The sequence below is a fragment of the Beta vulgaris genome, chromosome 8 (assembly GCF_026745355.1).
Source record: "Beta vulgaris subsp. vulgaris cultivar EL10 chromosome 8, EL10.2, whole genome shotgun sequence".
NCBI classification, from domain to species: Eukaryota; Viridiplantae; Streptophyta; class Magnoliopsida; order Caryophyllales; family Amaranthaceae; genus Beta; species Beta vulgaris.
Window position 1 is genome coordinate 42,361,515 of NC_079209.1, and position 21,304 is coordinate 42,382,818.

Consider the following 21,304-nt stretch of genomic DNA (forward strand, 5'->3'; position numbering starts at 1 on the left):
AAAAGGAACATCTTTATGACTCAAGACAGTGCCCAACTTTCCACACTACTGACCAAATTTCTACGCACTAACATTAGTTGTAATTTTAAAAATATTTTGGAGTTTTAGGAGCACATTTGCAAAATCATTCAATTAGCCAGACTTTCATTTGTGAAGGGCCAAAAAGAAGCTCAACAACACCTAAGATATAGTTAGGAAGTAGAAAATAATCCATAAGTTGTGGCGCAACATCCAAAGTAGGATGTTTGACATTTACTAACCCAATCCTAAGAGCACCTACATTGGGATTCCCCATTTATGAAAAACTTAAAATAGGAACTTTCCCACCAATAGAGGTATGTTACTCATAATGAAAAAAAAAGGGGGAACGCCAATAAATGGGGAACACCAATAAATAGGAAACCATCCAATAATGGTGGCCTATGGTGCGTTGCCACGTGGAAGACAAATTATGGGTGGGGTATGGAAAGTAGGAGAGAGAAAAGGAGGTGGGGTATGGAAAGTAGGAGTGAGAAAGTAAATGGGGAGGTTAATGAATAAAGGTGTGGAATTGTGAAATGGGAAGGGTAGGTGATAAAGTTAGTGGAAAGTGATGTAGACGAATGAGATGAAAAGAGAGAAATTATGAGAATGTTAATGAATGTTGATGCTCTAAATACAAACTTCCTCAGTTTTTTTAGTTGTACCATTTATTTTTTCACACTTGTCGAGACACTTCTTTGAACATTAATGTTTCTAATTGAGTATAAGTAAAATCAATTAAAAACTGATATTTGGAATCCTCGCATTGAGACGAATCTAATAAGACCTCACTTGACTATGTTTTTTTTTCTTATCTAATGATGCAAGATAGTTTAACAAAGTTGGTTGATTAGTAGTGCGAAAAAGCAAATGGTGCTTCTTGAAATTTGTTTTTTTAATTTGTTTATTTAACCCAAGAGTTATATTTAATGCTCTTTCACCAATTGTTTCCCTTCTCTCTCTTAAAATCACTTTCTTTCATTCAACATTTATTTAAATGAATAAAAAGTCTTTAATTTCCTCTTGTATTGTATTTCCCTTACTTTTCGTGAAAAAATGAAATCAACCATATTATGGGATGAAGGAACAATTTTATTTAGGAAAAATTGACAAAAATAATCCAAACTATTATCATTTCGCTCAAAATAGTCCCAACTATGGATCATTCAATAATAATCCAAACTATTTGAAAAAGTGCCATAAAATGGTATTTACTGAGAAAATGTCCTTAAAAAAAAGGAAAAATTGACAATAGAGGTCTGAATTTTGGGTGATAATTTTAAAAGGTCTGAATTATTGATTAACCTGTGTAGGTCCCAACTTTAGGGGGACTTAACTTTTAGCGGGCCTCGACGACTTAAAACTGAAGATTTTTTTTAAATCTCACCTAATTTCTAAACCCCTCTCAATTAACCCTTCTGATGTGACCCAAATTTTACAAGTGATGACCTATTAAGCCAGTTTTAAATCACTAAGGCCCGCTAAAAATTAAGACCCCTAAAATTGTGACCTACACACATTAATCAATAGTTCAAACCTTTTAAAAATTACCCCAAAAGTTCAGACTCTATCGTCAATTTTCAAAAAAAAACTTGCTCTCTATAAGTGATGACGAGAATATGGGAGCCGGTAGGCACCCAAATAAGTTTGCTCATAAAACTTAAACAGACAGATTAGGAAGTATTGGAGTAAGTCATTGGTAATGGAGGAAGTAGGAGGAGAGAAGAAGATAGGAAAAATGGAGAAAGAATGGGATTTATACGAAGCATTCAACGAACTCCATGGATTAGCTCAAGAATTCTCGACTCCATTTGAAGCTCCAGCAATTCTTGTAGTGGGTCATCAGACAGATGGGAAGAGCGCATTGGTTGAAGCTTTAATGGGCTTTCAATTCAACCATGTTGGTGGAGGAACCAAGACTCGACGACCCATTACTCTACACATGAAGTATAACCCTGACTGTGAATCCCCTCTTTGTTTCCTTGTCTCTGATTCTGACTCTTCTCTTCTTCAACACAAGTCTCTTGAGGCAATTCAGGTCTTTTCTCTCCTCCTTTTGCTTTTTTCTTTTTTCTTTTTCAGGTCTTGAGGCAATTCAAGTCTCTTGATTCTAACTATGTGGAAGCATGATTAAATTTCTCAGATGTATGTAGAATCTCAATGTAGGCTGGTTTGGTAGGGCGTAAAACGTTTTCGCGGAAAACTGTTTTCCTCTATTTTCAGTTTCACATTGTTTGGTGGGCAAAGGAGTGTAAAATTATTTTCCTTGAGGTAAAATTATTCTCCCAATGATGGAAAATCATTTTTTTCTTTTAAAATGAAGGGAAAACTATTTTCCTTTATCTCTGTTGTACACTCCTCTCACTACCTCTCTACTTTCCCTTTTATTTCCTTCCATTTCATCATTTTTCTTACATCAAACCAAATAACTGAAAACTAATTTTGGAATTGTGTTTTCCGTTGTAAATTGTTTTCCATTTTTTACACCGAAAATGTTTTACGTCCTACCAAACAGAGCCGTAGAGTGAACAAGAACATCTTTGCCACATGATAGGGGAGAGATAGAGAGAATATATTACCAAATACACAGAAATGTTGCAATTAATATGAAACTTTCTATTAAGGGAAACTTTGCAATTAAAAACGAACGCGGGAAATACATGATTACATGAGGTACTTCAATTACAACGAGAAGTTACTTTGCCAGAAGGCTTTGTTTGTGACAATTTGGTGCTTTTGTTTAGTGACTGATGCACAAATTTCCATTGGAACATTTGTATAGAGGTGTTTTCTGAGACATGGTAGTTTATCCGCTTGAACAAGAGCAAAGGCCAATGCTGCTTGTTGAACTCTAAGCTTATTATATAAATTATGGATTTCCATTATGTATATCGGTTTGGCTTGCTTTCAGAAGGTTGCCTTGTGTATTTTTCAGAACCTCTCCGTGCAATATAATTCTATTATTTTAATCTAAGAAACTTCCACCCTCAGAGCTTCTAAACTGGTTTATCATGTAGTTTTCATTGCATTTTTAAGTTAATTAAAGCATGCATCCAGCTTTGTGCCATTACAATCTTTACTCATGCCTTTACACAATTACCCAAATCAGCTTTTCTTGATGATAGCTTTAGGTCTGTCAAAACAAAAGATGATAGCTTTAGGTGATATTGTTGTCCTCGTTGTTGAAAGTATCAGGCTCATTAATATTACAATGGGGATGAAATATTCTTGGTTGCTGCATCCTTCTCTTGGATGATTGGATAAAACCTAAGTGACCCGCTTTAGATTTCCCATTTGCCAAAAGAAGCTGTTGGAGTCATTGAGATGTCAGATTGTTCTTTATATGCTATTCTTACAGCTATTGCATTTGGCTGGTGACTAGAGTTGCAGTTGTTGCCCAGCAACTCAGACTTTAGATGCTGCCAATGCCGCTTTGAAGTTTGACACATTGGTCAAATACTAAAATGTTTTCGGTGACTATTTTAACTACTCTAATGATTTTTACTTTCTCAGGCATTCATTGAAGCAGAGAACATGAGGCTGGAGAGTGAGCCATGCCAGTTCTCTTCTAAGGAAATAATCATTAAAGTAGAATATAAATACTGTCCGAACCTCACCATTATAGACACTCCAGGTCTCATTGCTCCTGCTCCAGCTAGAACTCCAGGTCGAAAGAGTCATTCACTGCAGGTCCATTTTCTGGCTGATAAGACTTAGAGGTCTGCTATTATCTTCACTTTTGTTGGTAACGATGTTCTTCATTGACAGGCTCAAGCTTCTGCTGTTGAGTCACTAGTTCGGGCAAAAATGCAGCATAAGGAGTTCATCATATTATGCCTCGAAGATTGTAGTGATTGGAGCATTGCAACTACTAGAAGGGTGGTAATGCAAGTATGTATTAATTTTTTTTTAATATATCTTAATATAACGATTGTTCATTTATTTCTTTGGAGAAGTCTTCCTAATGACTATCCTTCTATATTCATATGATTTGAGCTAAAAGTTTGAAGGATATCAGATATTTGGGAAGAATCGTCTTTGTTTTTTGTAATTTAAGAGAAACAAGGATTTTGTATTTTGGCATGAAGTCCTGAATAGTAATGAAGAAGTCTCATTTGGGATAAAGAGAGTAAATAGTTTTACAATGTCAATATTTTAAATACATGGACTCTTCTATTTCCCTCCATTCTTCTTCCTAGTGACCTAGGAGTTGGGTTCGTGACATTTTTTCTTTCTGCTATTCAGAAGAGCCCCTCTCTCTCTAGTGTTGTCACACAAGATAAGCACGCCGCCCGCCTGTGGCCCTCTTTCATCTTCTATCTGGTAGACTTGGTAAAGGGCCCTTACTTTTTCCAGCAATAGAATTCGACCACTGCTCTCCGTTCACCACTGCTCTCCGTTCACCACCTGCATCCCTTAACAGTAAAAAAAACAGCAGTATGGAGAGATTTCGACCAATTAGACCGAAGGCAGTTTGGACAGAAGGACAGGACGCAGCTAAGCCTCCCATTGGAATCGTTCAATCCTTTTTCGGCTAAACAACTTTTGTCTTAAAACTCCGTCAGTGTTGCTACCGCTTTCCCGAATTCTTCTTTGGTCGAAGGGGAACGAACCACCCCCATTCTTTCTCAGGAAGAATTTTGACCGGGATCTCGTGACGAGAGAGGAATCGTGAACTGACCGTACCCCAAACCGACACAGGTGAACAAGTAGAGTATACTAGGGCGCTTGAGAGAACCATGTCGAAGGAACTCGGCAAAATGACCCCGTAACTTCGGGAGAAGGGGTGCTCTCCTATCTTTTGATTAGGAAAGCGGCACAACTTCTTACTCTTCTGAAAAGGTGATGGTTGTTGTGGGCTTAGTCCCTTGCCTACAAAGAGGAGTGAGTTCAGTCGTCTGCCACTAAAAATGAGGTGCTCAACTATTCATATCATAACTATATTATAATAGGTTTCTCAATTATCAATTTCACTAACAAGATATATATGAAGCACATAACAGACCACATTCAAGATATCATTTTATTTTGCACTCCTACTTCTGGCAATCATGCAAGCAGCAGCGAAACACCCTGTCATAAGTCGATAACTACTCATTTGACGTGGAGTGCAATGCTAAATGAAAGAGTTATTCTCGATAAAGAATTTCAATAAGAGGGCTTAGATTTTCTTTCTAGGCATTTAGGTAGCTTTCTTACTTATTGTTCACTGGCACTTTGAATACTTTTGTATACTCCTTAGTTCTTATATACTCCCTCCGTCCCAGAATACTCTTGACACTTATCAAGGCACGTAGTTTTAGATGATAAGTTGATGTTTGGTTATCAATTGTTATTTTATTGAAAAGTAGATGTGATAGGAGTTACTAGTTAGTAAAAGTAGTATTTTTTTATTTTAAGGAGAGAGAATGTGGGCCATGGTTAGAGTTGGTAGGTAATAAGAGGTATTATTTTATTTGGAGGAGAGAGAGTGTGGGCCAATAGTTAAAATGTAGAATGATTAAAATAATAGTGGATCATATCCCAAAATAGAAGCGTAAAGAGTATTATGGACAGATAAAAAAGGAAAGTGGAAAGAGTGTTCTGGGACGGAGGGAGTAATTTCTACATATTAAGGCAAAAAGGCGAAAGTGGTCACCAGGGCCATTTGATTGTGTGTAAGAGGAGAGAGAATGTAGTTTTGCAAATTTGGTAAGGAAAAAGTAGGTCAAAGTGGTCCTAAGGTAATTAAATAATGTTATGTAAAAGAGGTAAGGGCACACTAGTCATTTCATCCTGAGAAAGTTAATAGAAATGGGTTTGTAGAGATTATTACTTAAACGGGAAATGTAACAATTATAAAAGCATGGAGAAAGTATCAACCTTTGCGTAAAATTGTTTACCCAAAATAAATTTTGTGGATGTGATGATGAAATTCGCATGCTAGTTTAGGCTATGAGAGAGATAACTATGTTTGTAGCTTCAATCCAGGTGTGGGAAGAGTTGGTAGGCTTGGTACTAGGCTGTGGCTGGTTCACTAGTTGGTCACATTCGCTTGCAGAAAACAGCAGTGGCAATGAGAGTAGAGAAAAAAATATAGCAGAGGAGATGGAGAACCTCTGGGGAACATCAATGGCAAAAAGTGGAAGATTTGATGGCGCGTTGGAAAGTGGTAGTGGAATTGCAGCTCATTGACGACGTAAGAGACCAAGAACAAGAAATATATATAGATAGAGAGATAGAGAATTATATTGCTTTTATTGACTCAATCTAACTTATCATTGTTGTATCCATTGTTTCATATATGATAACGTAAGGGTTTTGCATCATCAATGGGAACAACTATTCGAGAAGATATTATTATGTGCACTGAGTAATATCTATATTTCTTTCATTATATGCGTACAGGTTGATCCAGAGCTTTCAAGGACTGTAATTGTGTCAACGAAGCTTGATACTAAGATACCACAATTTGCACGTACTTCTGATGTTGAAGTTTTTCTCTCTCCACCAGCATGTACTCTGGATGGTTTCATACTGGGTGACTCACCATTTTTCACATCAGTACCCTCTGGAAGAGTTGGTTCATCTCCTGATTCTGTTTTCAGATCAAATGACGAGTTTAAAAAGGTCATAGGTTGCTTCTTTTGACTGCATTAGCCTGCAAATGGTTTAACTTTTTCATCATTCCTTGATGTGTTCCATGCGACTGAGTAAAATTCGTAATCATTTTCCCAGTTCTATCCTGGTACTTGTTTCTAAAAGTCTAACCTGCAAACAGTTCATGTGTGTGCTCACATCAATGATCACTTCACAAGCTGCTTCCGATTTGGATATCCTTTTGATATTACATTGCAGTGCGCTTTTCTAGATGGCCCAGAAATATGTTCCATTTGTATTTCAATATTTTTGCTCTTCTGAATCTGTTTACCTAAAAGAGCCAACCCACCCACGCTTTAATTTTTTATTTTTTGTTTTATTATGATAAAGACTAGGTGAAGAGTGATTCAATACTGGTATATTTTTGATGTATGATTCTTATTCCATGTTAAACATTCACAGCTCTGGCACACATAGATCTGCTGGAGGAGTGTCTATCTTATGATAAGTTTCTCATTTGGCAGTCACTTTCTTGGTATGATCGATGTGGTTTGGGCACATACTTGAACCCAATCACGGCGCTTAGCACAATTTTAATATATCTCGATTCACGATGGAGATGCACGCTTTTGTATAAGTTTTAAGTTATAACCTATGTTCATATGTTCAATCAGAATGAGACCAGGTATTGACCTTCAATGATTTTCATTCTAAACCTATACAGGCTATTTGTTTGAGGGAGGTGGAAGATATCTCATCTTTGGAGGAGAAACTAGGCAGACCGTTGTCAAAGCAAGAAAGGAGCAGAATGGGTATAAGCAGCCTGAGACTGTTTTTAGAAGAATTACTGCAGAAGAGGTCTGTGATTTCATATTGAAATTATAATCATTCTAAATTGTTGCTCATTCTCAGCTGGTATATGACATTGATATGTTTACAGGTTCATTAATAGTGTCCCATTGATAATTCCACTTCTTGAGAAAGAGCACCGAAATACAACGCGAAACCTGAATGAAATTAATGAAGAATTCAGGTTGGTAGTTTTATATACCTTCTCAAATCTTGTGCCTGAAGGAGGTATTATGAAATTAATTTCCTAGAATGCAGGAGGCCTTCTATGTTTTATTGGTATTTAACCTTCTTCCGAGCATTTAACAACTCTAGTACTGTTAGATTTTGGATGGCATTACACCTACCGTAACTAGATTTGCATTTACCATGTTGCAACAGATTGTATCTAATATAGTTCTAACTAAATGATGATTGTTTGAATCTCGTTGCTTTTATTGAAAACTACTATAATGAATCTACACTTTTTGATAGCTAAAAAAAGTAGTACATTTTTCCCAATGTGCAAAGCTGTTATAGTACAAGTTAAGATGTAATAAGCCTCCATGGTAATAATAACTCCTTCAGCTTCAGGTCTTTCTTGTGTCCATGGAGTGAGGGCCTAAGTGGAGGAGTACAATATAGGGATCTCTTAGGCATTGATCCATTACCAATATCCTAGTGCCTGAATTTTCAAATAAGGCTCCTGTTGATGACAGGGTAGGAAGTATGTCCTGAAAGTCTCACCCCAGCATTATTTACTCCCCCCAAACACATTTAAGTTCAGAGCTGTGATGACACTCAGTGCTTTGGTGCTGGTAGAAGTGTTGTCTTTTTCTGCCAGAATATAACCAACATAATCTAAGCTAGTTGTCAGGCACCTAATGCAAGTGACTGTGTATTACTCTTGTACTCTGTCTCGGTGAATTGGCTATATGGACATAGGTGGAAAAACTCTCACAAAGTTGTTGACTACTGATGCACCCCTCGTCTTATAAGTGAACTCGGGGCATGCTAATAAATCGGTAAACCCTCCGCAAGTTTATAGTTGTAGTTGAACTTGTTCATAATTACATATTGCCAAAGTTTGCCAAGAAGCTTTTGGATGAGGCAACTTTGTGCTGTGTCAGTCTTCCTGTAGCACCCTACTATTAAATTTACCCCTAAGATTTGCAGTTTTCTCTGGGTGCGTAACAACATCCCTTAACTCAACTTGGGGCATTCTATTCTTTGTTTTCATGATAGTCCCGAGTTGATCTGTAGTTTTCTGCTAGTTCTTTACTGTTAATATAATATAAGTGATCCAGTACCTCATGTTGCTCTATTTCTAATTTAATTGTTTGCAATTTGCTTGTATGCAGCATGTTGAATGAATTAAATTTGAAGGAGAAAGGAAGACACTTTCATGATCAGTTTCTTACAAAGGTTTTGTTGCTTATTCCTCCATTTTGAACTTCTCTTAGTTGTTCATTATATATGTGATACGTTACCTTCTGGACTTTGGTGATTTGAAAGAGCAGAGTCTGATTTTGATTTATTGTGTGATAAACATTTTGCACTATGTGGTCCTTTTTGATCCAAAATGGTCTTCAGATGTAATCTTACTGTAGACTGTAGTAATGTATCTTCCGTAAACTGCATCAACACCAAATGGTTGTGAGTAATCTGACTGTAGACTGTAGTAATATATCTTCTGTCTTTGTAATTTTGAATTGGACTATTTGGATTGAGCTTTATCCACTTGGTCCAATGTACTTGTGTGGTGTGGCTCTTTCCATTGTTGAACTTCTTCCTTCATGGCACCTCTCTATTCTTCATGCAGAGAGGCTTGTTCATAGCAAATTGGTTGATGAGACTGATGATAACAGAGCACCATTGCTATAGGATTGAGATCAGGAATTCTTTAAGCAGTAGAGACAGTTCTTACAGCCTTTTGGTCTTTTCTGGCGGTGAATGTTAAAATTGTTATAGACATGTGTGATCCATCTTATTTACGCTGCTATTAAAAACTTCTTCTTACAGAAGGCATGGATTAATTAAAGCATTGAGTTAGTTACATTACAGCACATGGGCCTCCCGAGTTGCCCTGAGAACAACATATAAATTAAATCATTAGTTCCCACTTCCCACAGGGTGTATAAGACTACTTATCAAGTCAGTTGGCCTCTCGTAGGGCAAGCAGGACTACTTAGTATAACCATGAAGGGTGGACATTGTTTTAATGACAATCATTCAACAGAAGTGTACTCCTTGCTACATGGCTTCCTCTAAATTGATGGACTCTTATAGTCCCCAGTTTTGTGAAGTATTCCCTACATTCCAAGATAACATTAGTCAAATTTTATCTGATAATGGTTTCTTCCTGAATTTCTTGGAGAACTCTCTGCAAGTTAAAATAATATTCTGCCATCTATTAATCTTGATCCACTTTAGTATCTCTGATCTCTTGGGCTTATTCTGTGGTTGCTGACTTCCATTAGATGTGGCTATGCCATCCCTTAATCTACCTTCCACTAGCAGATTAGATAAGCCTGGGAAAGGGAGGCAACCACAAAACAAAGGAGCAGGGTAAACCAGTAAAGGAGAGAGGAGGGCACGGATCAATATCCGTGCTTAGAGTGGAGGGTGGTTCCAATGGCAATTTGATGTTGTACTAGGAAATAAAGAAATCAATGGACTTCCGAGGGCAGAGCTTACTTGTGTCAAGGGTTCAATGTTTCTTAGGCTATCCTAAAGCTGGACTCAAGTGTAATTTACCCAGCAGTACAAGTGTTACTCGAGTTCTCCTAGATTTATATACTAATTCATCATGATAGTTTGAGCGTAAGAGTAGTTTTTGGCTCTAGCTCTTTGTTTCTGTGCTTGGGCGACACCTCCTTAATACCTGTAATGCTAGTTTTGTCTAAATTTAGCTATCACATTTTTCTTATATAATTACACTATTTTAGTGACATTTATTTCTGGAAGGTGGTAGTGTACCCTCTCTTAAGAAAAAAAGAAGTGAGATTAAACTCCAGATGTTGTGTTTTGGGCTTCTGGTTTGGTTTCTTGGTTTGACTAGTATATGTTTTGCAGTTATCATTGCTACTGAAAGGGTCCATTGTAGCTCCACCAGATAAGTTCGGTAAGTTATTTTGAAACAAATTTCAAAAGAGAGAATAAGCTTCCCAACTGCAACCTGTGCAAGGCATCATCTGAAGCTGCTGATTCTTTCTGATTCAATTGCGCTGTTTGTAGGGGAAACACTCCAAGATGAGAGAGTAAATGGAGGAGCATTCACTGGTCCTGATGGCCTTCAATTTCCGCCGAAGTTAATACCTGTAAGTTAAAAAAATTGTCATACCTTTTATTCGGAATATGAGTTAGAAAGTGCTTTGCATGTTCCTTGAAAACTCAAATATCTTCAAAGTTCCCTTAAATTCAATAGTTATCTGATGGTCAGAAGGCTAGAGTTGCAATACCAGAACAAAAAAGTGTAGCTATTGGGGAGTTCTTACCATGTTCCCTGGTTTCTGTTTCAAGCACAAGAAGCTCACTATCTCTGTGATTAAGGCCATCAAGAACTTTTTTCTGAGAAGTAGCTTGGACTTTGTGTAATCCAGTTTCTTCCCGTGTTTTGACTGTATCAATTTAGCTAATAGATATTTGAAGGTTTGTGCAGAATGCAGCAATGCGTCTCTATGGGGGTGCACAATATCATCGTGCTATGGCTGAATTCCGTTTTGTGGTAGGAGGAACTAAATGTCCCCAAATAACACGTGAAGAAATTGTAAATGCTTGTGGAGTTGAAGATATTCATGATGGAACAAACTATTCAAGGTTTTTACTTCTTTGCTTAACTTGCGAAATCACATCAATTATATGAAATGTCTGAAATTCTGACCAGTTACCTCTATATACTCGAACTATTATGGGTGGTTACTTGGTCGCTAAAACGTAACCATCATATTGCGAATGCATTTCTTTTGTGAATGTGAAAATTTTCTTGGTTACCTAGTTTCTTGTGTTTCCTTCCATCATTCTACATACTTTTGTGAACCTATGGCTCGTTCATTATAATTTGTAATTATATTTTATAGATCTTATGTTGATTTCTATTGGAGACATTTTATACCAAGCTGCTAGATTTGAAAATACTAGCCTAGCTTTGTGTACTAACCATAGTATCTTAGTTCCTTGGATCTGGTACTGGAGCTAGTTGCTGACAGGGCATGGCCCATGTCACAAGCAAAGGTCTTCTTAGTATTAGGAAATTCTCGTGTCTTTCATCTCCTGCCGTAGTATGGCTTAAAGGGGAACTGACATTTCAGTTAATGTTTTTTTCCTTGGCGGCAAGCTAACATAATGAAGCTTGATGTCTTATCTATGAAATTTGAACCATTTGCAAGTATATCATGCTTAAGTTGACATGTCTACTGAGTTTCTCCTGGAATGAGTCACATATGAGTTTGTACGAAATTGTCAATATTTGCATTAGCAATCTATACAAGTGTATGCCTGTTTGCTTATTTATCATCTATTTTGTTGAGTATACGTGGCATACAAGATAACTTCTAGAAGTTGCACATGTTGATGTTGCATGTGATTGCGTCTTTTGGTGTATTCGTCACTGTTCACTTACACTTTTCCCATGTTGATGTTGCATGTGATTGCGCGTTTTGGTGTATCCGTCACTGTTTGCTTACAATTTTCCCATTTACAGGACGGCTTGCGTGATAGCTGTTTCAAAGGCTCGTGACACATTTGAACCTTTTCTTCATCAGGTGATATGCTAATTAGAACTCAGAATGTACTTTCCTCTTCTCGTGATCTCTAAGTTGTGGTGCTAAAAGTTTATCACTTAAGAGCAGAGCTAAGACTGGTGGGGGCTTTTGTCCATTCAAGATACACTATCATGTGAAGTTTTTCGATATTTCTAATATTAGCTATCCCAGAATACTGTCTGTAAAAGATTCATAAGTAAAAGAAAATAAGCATGCATTATAAATTCGACAGATAAACATTATTATGGACCAGTTTTCTCCCTAGTCTTTAATCCCTTTAAGTAGTATACAATCCAGATTACAGAAGAAATATGATAATGAAAAATATATAACATTATGTTCTTTTATATATATGTTTCTACTTGAACAGCCTTAGAAACTTTGTGGGACTGATAAAGAGTAGGTAAGAATATATGTGCAACAAAGAAAATGTGCTACATACTCTAGTTTAATAGGAATCTTTCTTGATAGATTGATGTTTATTTTGGTGGCACCCTGGCACAAATCATCGTCCATGCTTCATGTGCTGTCTTAGCTCTCTTATGTTTTTTGTACTATTCGTAGTCTTCATTTTCTTTCTCCTTTTTCCGCTTTTGATCAATAAAGTTTCTGAAACTAATTCTAATTGGGAGGAAAAGATACCTTTTCATCTTTTCAATTACTACTTCATGTGATAAGAAAAAAATTTTCATTCAACAGCAAAAGAAATGATACAAAGAAGGGAAACTGGAAGTTTATCATATATAAAAGCAATCAAAATTTTCCTATATACGCAATATTAGAGAGGGAAAGATTAGAGAATTCCCCATGAGTGTGATCCTAATGAGAAGCTAATTATACCACATGCTCCATCAGAGAAGAATTTTCAACCACACCAAATTTTCATCTCTGACCAAAGCACCCAAAAGAAAGAGAAACTGAAGAATCAGAGGCTGCTGCTTAAAAAGCAAGCAGCTTGCCACATTATCATGTCGGTTTTTCCTTCTGAAATTCATATACTGGGAGAATGATGCGAGAATCTTTGAAGACAATGGACTTGGAATGGTTATTAGCTATGTATATTCCGTGTAGTCTGCTGGGGTGGTTGTTTCCAGTGTTGTCATGGATTCAATATCTGAAATGCTTCAAGGAATGGGTGTATCTACTTTTATAATGTTTTGGTCTACTCTATTTTATTAAATTCTTTTGTGGGTTTGTGGGAAGGGAATGATTGAGGAAAAATCCTCTCTTACATGCAAATTTGTTCTCCAATAATTTGTTTGCACTGCATCAATGAAGAAAAATTACAGAAGGTGTAGTCAAAGTCTGAAAGATTGCGTGATGTTTTGTTCATCCTGCATTTTCCTGGTTAACATGTTTTGTTGGTCTTAATAATGTGGAGATGCTGTATCACTTTCATTTCTATTGCTCATGAATGGGTTTGTTGCATCCTATGATGTTACTAATGTGAGTCTTTTCTTTCACTGGTTGCAGTTGGGACACAGGCTTTTGCACATTCTCAAGAGATTGCTTCCTATATGTATCTACCTTCTACAGGTATGGTTTCTGCGATGTGTGAGCTGTGAACTGGTTTACGATGTTCTATGAATTAAGACTTCTTGTGGGATTTGTTTATGCATTTGTAACATCACTAGTTCTAATTTAATTTCAACTTACAGAAGGATGGTGAATATTTGAGCCGTAATGAGGGTTTTCTGGGTCGTGTTACGTCAGCCTTCAACAATTTTGCAGAATCTACTGAAAAATCATGTCGAGAAAAGTAAGCAATTAGCTGTCTCTTGATCCTTTTTTTTTTAAATCTCAAGAGAATTCTTTTTCTGTCATGTAAAGGTAATAGTCTGATGGAGTATGTTGTTTTGGACATACAATCTCTAATGCTTGCTGTGGGGCTTCACTGATCTTCTATTGTTGTTTAGTGACTAGGAAATGGATGGATTTAGCCTATAAGGCTGTGGACTGTGAAAATTCACAGTTATAAGCTGCTGCTGTCTTTTTGGCTTGTCTTTAGTCTATCGAAAGTGTGTGACAAAGATATTGTTTCTTCCTTGCTGTAAAGGAAGAAATTTGTTTTCAGTCGAAATGATTGGGAAATGGGTTGTTTGCTTATTTGGCTTCAGAGGGTGTCATGTCACTGACAACGCATGGCTTTTTTTCTAGAACCAACTTCTAGCTAGGGCATTTTTTTTTAAAGTTTAAGAAACCTTTGTAATGGCCTTGACTTTGCATTACCTCGAAAATAAAGGTGTGCTTTCTTCTCAAGATCTTGTGTGCTTCTTTCTTGGGCTTTGTTTAATGAAGACATTACTGTTCAATTCTGAAAGGAAGTACCATTACATACGTACTTGTGTCCATCTTCCCCTTAGGGGATCGTTTGGTTCATATGATTTTGGTATGAGGTATGAGTTTAGAATGAGCAAAATACCTAGTGTTTGTTTAAAAAATTGATAGATTAAAAACCCATACCTCAAACCCATAAGGTATGGGGTTTAGAAACCCAAGGGGGGAGGTGGGTATGACTCATACCAATACCTCTAGGTATTAAATAAAAGATAAAAATTCATTCCCAAATAAAACCAAACACATGGTATTAGGTATCAAGTTCCAAACCTATACCACCTTGGTTTCATTCTTGATTCCAAACCCATACCACTATACCTTTGTAATGACCTTGACTTTGCATTTCGTCGACAATAAAGGTGTGATTTCTTCTTGAAATCTTGTGTGCTTCTTTCTTGGGATTTATTTAATGAAGACATTACTGTTCAATTCTGAAAGGAAGTACCATTACATACTTACTTGTGTCCATCTTCCCCTTAGAAGTTATATGCTGTAACAAAGCTGCAGGCAATAGATTTTGGTTTCTCGATTTGCTTTACCAAGATAAAGTCTATGCTGTGTGCACCAATCAAGACAATGGCTCAAAACTCATTATGAGTTTTCTCTGAAGATGATTGTGATTTGTCTGTCATCTCAACACTCTTTGAAAGCTAAGTCTATTGAACTCTGTTAACTTTTAAATCTCAAGTATTTCAAGTGGGATGGAGAAATGTGAAAACTGAGGTTCACCTCCTGTCAAACTTTGATGATTGCTGATTGTGCTGAGAAGAAACATGTGTATTCATGCGTGGTTGTACATCCATGTGCATGTTAGTTGTGATAGACATTAGTTTTACTGAAGTCTTGTTATTGCTTGACTTACTGTTCTCGACAGGTGTATGGAAGATCTAGTGAGCACAACCCGCTATGTTTCTTGGTCTCTCCATAACAAGGTAATACTATCAATGTCCAACTGTTCAACATGTATTGTGATGTCCTGCAGATATAGACATTAATGGAAAAAGTAGTTGGAATTATCTTAATTTAAATACTTTGGATAGAGGACTTCATTTCAGGAGGGACTATATAAAATTACAACAAAGTGATATGAAGTTCAATGGGTGAGAATGAAGCATGAAGAAAAGGGTGATTCAAATCCCCTGGCTTCCTAATTTTGATGTGCAGACATATTGTCCAAGTGTTGAAATATTTTGCTTTGTAGGGTTAAATGCTCCCAGGGATAGTTTCTAAAAACTACAAGAACTTAGATGATTGAAGCTAGCCCTTTATTATCCAATTAGTACTTTGCTACGAGCTCATAACAATGCTTAAATGATTAGAAGAAGCTGGACTAACTCTTGTTTTAGCATTGATTGAGGAGTTTAGTTGGAGTCATTTCATGCAATGGTGCTTTATAGCTGATATAGGCTCATAATTTAATCTTTATGATGAGATGCCTGTAGGCTTTCATCTCAGTATCTGTTTGTCCTGTTGTCACTTGATAGGATATGTCTAATGCAAGTAATATAGGAAGAATAGGCTATTTGGCTAAATTTTTAGTGAGCTTGATTTTTGAGCCTTGAATTTGATGGGGCTATTTCATTAACTTCACTTTGTAGGGACCCACAACTTTTCAATCTCTTGTTTAGCTAAATAAATTGACCCAAAGAGAGTGTTTCATATAGAAAACCATTAGAACTCTTGGTAGATAATCCGCACAATATAATTCTGTTTTTTTTTCCTCTCACTAGTAGAGAGCTTTTCTCACTTAAAACTGAGAAATATCAGCAAACCCAAACATTACACAGCACACAACTCCAACCCCCCCCCCCCCCCCCTCTCAAGAACCCTTTCTCTATAATGAATCCCTTTTCACCTACAATTAATCTAACGAATGGAAACGAAAACACAATGCGACACATGGGTCATATAATTAGACCTCTGGAGGGTGATATTTCCCCAGAAGACAGCCTACTTCTAAACGCAATAGTCGGTAAACGCAATAGTCGGTAAAGCAAAGGATTTTCGAGACTTCAAAGAACGAGACATACAAGACTAGATTTACCTCAAATGGATTACTCATGATGAAATCTCAATCAAAAAAATAGGTAAATTTTTCTTCTTGACGTTAGGGATAGAGATAACCTAGACGCCCTAGAAGCAGCAAGCTTCGACGGGGCTTTATTCCTGTTTACAAAGTGTAAGACAAGGGCTTCCTTCCAATCTTTCACATTCACACAATCTCCAATCTGGATTAGAGTCGAGGGCCTCCCACTAATTTATCACAGACCACAAGTAGCCAGGAGGGCCTTGGAAAGGGTGGGAGAAGTCCTTTACTTTGAAAATCCCTCCACCACCTAAGAATTCAAGGACTTTCTGAGAGCAAAAGTCATCATCTCAGTCAAGAACCCTCTTATACTAGGCTTCTATTTAGATTATCACAGTGGAGAGCCTGACTGGTTGAATTTTAGGTACGAGGGGATCTTCGTTTATTGTAACAAATGTGGGAGAATAGGTCACAGAAGACCAAAGTGTAGAATGCCAATCGAAACAACACAAAAACATTTTAAGATCGTCATGGAAAATGTAGGGCAAAGAGTGGAACCTCCATATACAGCCCAAACATTCCACCCCCTCTTTACTAATAAAGTAATAAGTTAATAGGACTAAAGAGAGTGGATAGAAGTAGGTCTACGTGCATAAATTTAGTAAATGACTCACGGGAAAGAGATGAAGAAGGTGACAACCCATCCGAGATCACCCTCCCTCCAGAACAAAGCAAAGACCAAGGGGATGACAATAACGTAGGGAACAACAATGATAATGATAGTTCGGGAACAGTGATTGTGACGTATCATGAGGAAACAAAGATAGGGAACATGATCATGAACAAGATCAACACGAACAAAACAATGACTCAAGGAGTAGGAGTCAGAGCACACCTAGAGGTCACAAAAGAAGCCATGCACAGAGTCAAAACCAAGAGAGTCAAATTAAATCCTCATCGAGTAAACTCCATAAAACTTGCAACAACCCAAACTCAAGCTTTCCACTGCAGCAGCTCTATAGTCCCTATCCCATTCAAGGTCAAGACTTTTCCCATAACAAAGTCCTCACTAACAGCCACAAGCAACCGTCATATGATAAAGAAAAGGAAGTTTCAGACTCCGTTCGAGACAATGTATTCCTTTTCCTTACTTCACATAAGACTCACCTCTACAAAAGATCCCACACGAAAAAGTTTCGCTTAATGTCTGAAGCTATTCATCCAAGAAAAAAAATCAAGTTCGATCATCGGAAAATCAAGCAACCACTACCCCAAGCCAACCACATCCACTGTACTACGAGCATTTATGGCATTAAAGGCAAGTCTCATTCATTTTCCTGCAAGGGTGGTTGGCTTAAGACTCCTATTTCGAGTCCAAAGCAAAAGAAGTCCCAAAGCACTCTCCCAAAGCCATTAATAGCAACAGGTAAGTCGCAACTCTCCATCTCTCCTACTGATGCTATTAGAAATTACCTCTCGACCCCTCTCTCTCTCATAACAAGGGTAGAATGGTATTTTGCCTTTTCCTCTCTCATCTCCTGAAGCTATTTCAAAAGTCAGACATTATTCCTAGTAATAATCCCATGACAAGTAGCTTTCAAAATGGGTATTTCACTGACAAAAACTACACTTCACTTCTAGGTTGCACGGAAACGGGTACGGGGACGGGTACGGGGACGGAAAACGGCAAAATCAAAATTGCAAAAAACGGGTACGGCATGGATTCGGCAAAAAAAAAAATTAACTAAATTAAACATTCATACATAAATAGTTCAAAGTTAAAAATAACATAAAACAACAACTAAATTTAATGTCTTAAACTAGATAAAGCTTAGATAAGGCAACATCGCAACACATCAATCTTCAAGAAGCAACTCATTTTCTAAATCCGGCTCATCTAGTGAGAGTTCCGCAAACTCTAGAAACCCAACATCCTCCAATGAATCAAATGCATCTCCACCAATATCCCACATCTTAGTGTAAAGCTCCCAATACTCTTCGGAATTCCTTGATAAAAGGCGAAGATTTGTGTATGAAAACCAAATCTTGTGCACGACTTGGATTTAGCTTGTTCCTCCTAAGTGAGTGAATGAAGGAATATGTACTCCAATTTCTCTCACTACAAGATGATGAAGTAGGTTGCCCAAGCACTTTAAATGCCAAAGATTGGAGGAGAGGAGTTTGAGCTCCAAAGTTTGCCCACCAACTCTTAGGATCCATAGAATGCATCCTTTCAATACAAGTTAAATCCTCAAAAGGTCCACTCTTCATAGAGAATAGTGCATATTCATCCATTACTTTACCAACATCATCACTAAGTGCAAATAATCTACGAAAGCACTTCATTCTTTCTCGAGATACTTCACCATCTCTATGAGGAGCAACTCTAGATGGAGCTCCAAGTAGCCATTCATCACTATAGAACCTTCAATATTTAAAAAAAAAGATTATAAATTTGTGTATAAATATAACAAGATAAAAAGAATGCCAAAGAATATATACCTCGGGTTCAAGGAGTGGGCTAAACAATGGAGAGGAGTGTTGCTTTTTGCCCAACGAGCTACCAAGATTTCATAAACCACATGAAAAAAGGGACTAAACTCCGAATGAGGACGACATTCTTTCTTGTAAATCTCAAGCTTCACTTGTTCAATCATGGAATCCCACATCTCATACACTAAGTGAAGGCATGGTTTATCGGTGTCACAATGCCTAATCATGTCATAGATAGGCCTTGTGAAATCAACAATGTAAGAAAGTTTGTCCCACCAATCATCATTCACAATCTTCTCCTTCACAAAGTTTGCCTTCCCCATGTCTTCTTCTCTATAAGAAGTCCACTCATCACTTATAACCAGGCTTGAAGACCTCGTTTGATGAGCTTAAATCTCTTAAGCATCACAATAATGGAGGCAAAGCGAGTATCGGCCACGGAAAGCAACTTAAGAGGAGAAAATCTTTGGAACATGGCCAATCTCATGTTGTGGTTCATGATGAAATTTTTAATTTGAATGGCATCTCCATGGATTTCTGTGATCCAACTACATTCTTCATAAGTTTCATGATTGCTATTCACATTCCTTGCCGCACAAATATTCTTCAAAGCAAGATTAAGGGTATGAACAACACATGGTGTCCAATAAATGTGAGGAAACTCACTCTCAATGAGCTCCCCGCCCCTTTGCAATTTGCTGCATTGTCAGTTATGATTTGCACAACATTTTGATGGCCTACTTCTTGAATGACTTCTTTCATAAGATTAGCAATGAAATACTTATCTTTCACTTCACCAAAACAATTCACAGCTTTAAGAAAGATTGGACCATTACCAGAAGTAGCCATGAAATTAATGAGAGGTTTTCTTGTTGGATCACTCCATCCATCAGTCACAATTGTTACCCCTTTTTCTCTCCAAGTTGATTTCAATGGTATCATAAGCCTCTCTACATTAGCTTTTTCTTGTACAAGTAATGTAGTTCTAAGCTTGTTGTAACCAGGAGGTTTGTAACCTCCTATATTATGGGTGGCAGCAAAATGAAGGCCCTCATATAGTGTGGATTCCTAGCAAGATTAAATGGCAACCCTCCTGTGTAAAACATCCTTGCAATTTCTTGATCCAATTGATCCCTAGTTTCAATCCCAAAACATCTAGTAATAGGTGATTTTTCAGACTTTCTTTTCTTGAATGTAGAATCGGAGTCCAAATGAGAAAGAGATTCACTAGGCAAAGGAACTTCCCTAGGGCCCGAATCCTGTTTCTTAGTCTCATATTCATCATCAAGTTTTTGCATTTCAAGTTTATCAACACGGACACTTTCTTACAACATGCAATTCCTTGACCCTTAATTTGAAGCAAATGGGCTCTAACTCTAGAATAACTAGATGTTCGATTTTCATTACAAAAATTACATCTATATTTCCATGTTCCACCAACCGCCCCTTGTTTTTCAAGTCTTGTTACAAACCTCCACAATGGAGGCAAACCCTCATTTTGCGTTGATTCCGCACCAGACCCACTACCCGTGCTGCTACCAATATTAGTACTTTGTTGTTGAGATTGGGATGCCATATTTTTCCTAATAAACACATTCAACAATCAACACAACAATTCAACCCAACATTCAACAATTAGGGGTGTAAGTTATTTGGTTAAAAACCGAAAACCAAACCAAACCAAACCGAATTAGTAATTTGGTTTGGTTTTTTTTGAAATTCGGTTTGGTTTGGGTTCAAAAAAAAAAAAATCCGGTTTTTCGGTTTGGATTGGTTTTGGTTTTGGAAAACCGAAAAAACCGAATTATTGTCACTTAACATACGAATTTTGTCTATTATTTTTTTGTGTTTCTTTTTTTTAATATTAATTACGAAAATACAAAATATTGTCACTTAAAATACAAATTATCAAAAAGTTTGGTTTAAATTCGGTTTGGTTTTTATCTTGGTTTGATTTAATTTCATTTCGGTTTGGTTTGGATTTTGGAATATGAAAAAAAATTGGTTTGTTTTGGTTAGGATTTTAAAAGATTAAAAAAATCCGGTTTAGTTTGTGGTTTGGTTTTTGGTTTCATATTTTGGTTTGGTTTGGTTTGGATTGAGTCGAATTTCGGTTTGGATTTGGTTTGAAAATTTCAAAACCGAATTTATTTCGGTTTGGTTTGGTTTTGACCTAAAACCAAACCAAAAACCGAACTTACACCCCTATCAACAATCAAAACAGAATCAACACAACAACAATTCAATTATCAACACT

General features: G+C 37.0%; 1 protein-coding gene across 1 annotated transcript in view; it reads left to right on the top strand.

The window, feature by feature from the left end:
• The first annotated feature begins 1,629 nt into the window (after positions 1-1,629).
• The window catches only part of LOC104901575 (dynamin-like protein ARC5), a 40,530-nt gene continuing 20,855 nt past the window's right edge, over positions 1,630-21,304 (top strand). The window contains exons 1-14 of the mRNA XM_010689166.4: positions 1,630-2,059; positions 3,535-3,711; positions 3,790-3,912; positions 6,409-6,630; positions 7,325-7,458; positions 7,541-7,633; positions 8,790-8,853; positions 10,504-10,552; positions 10,666-10,748; positions 11,090-11,247; positions 12,131-12,191; positions 13,665-13,727; positions 13,850-13,950; positions 15,403-15,460. Coding sequence (XP_010687468.1) covers positions 1,724-2,059; positions 3,535-3,711; positions 3,790-3,912; positions 6,409-6,630; positions 7,325-7,458; positions 7,541-7,633; positions 8,790-8,853; positions 10,504-10,552; positions 10,666-10,748; positions 11,090-11,247; positions 12,131-12,191; positions 13,665-13,727; positions 13,850-13,950; positions 15,403-15,460 — 1,722 coding nt within the window. The 5' untranslated portion in view covers positions 1,630-1,723. The remainder of the gene's footprint in view (positions 2,060-3,534; positions 3,712-3,789; positions 3,913-6,408; positions 6,631-7,324; positions 7,459-7,540; positions 7,634-8,789; positions 8,854-10,503; positions 10,553-10,665; positions 10,749-11,089; positions 11,248-12,130; positions 12,192-13,664; positions 13,728-13,849; positions 13,951-15,402; positions 15,461-21,304) is intronic.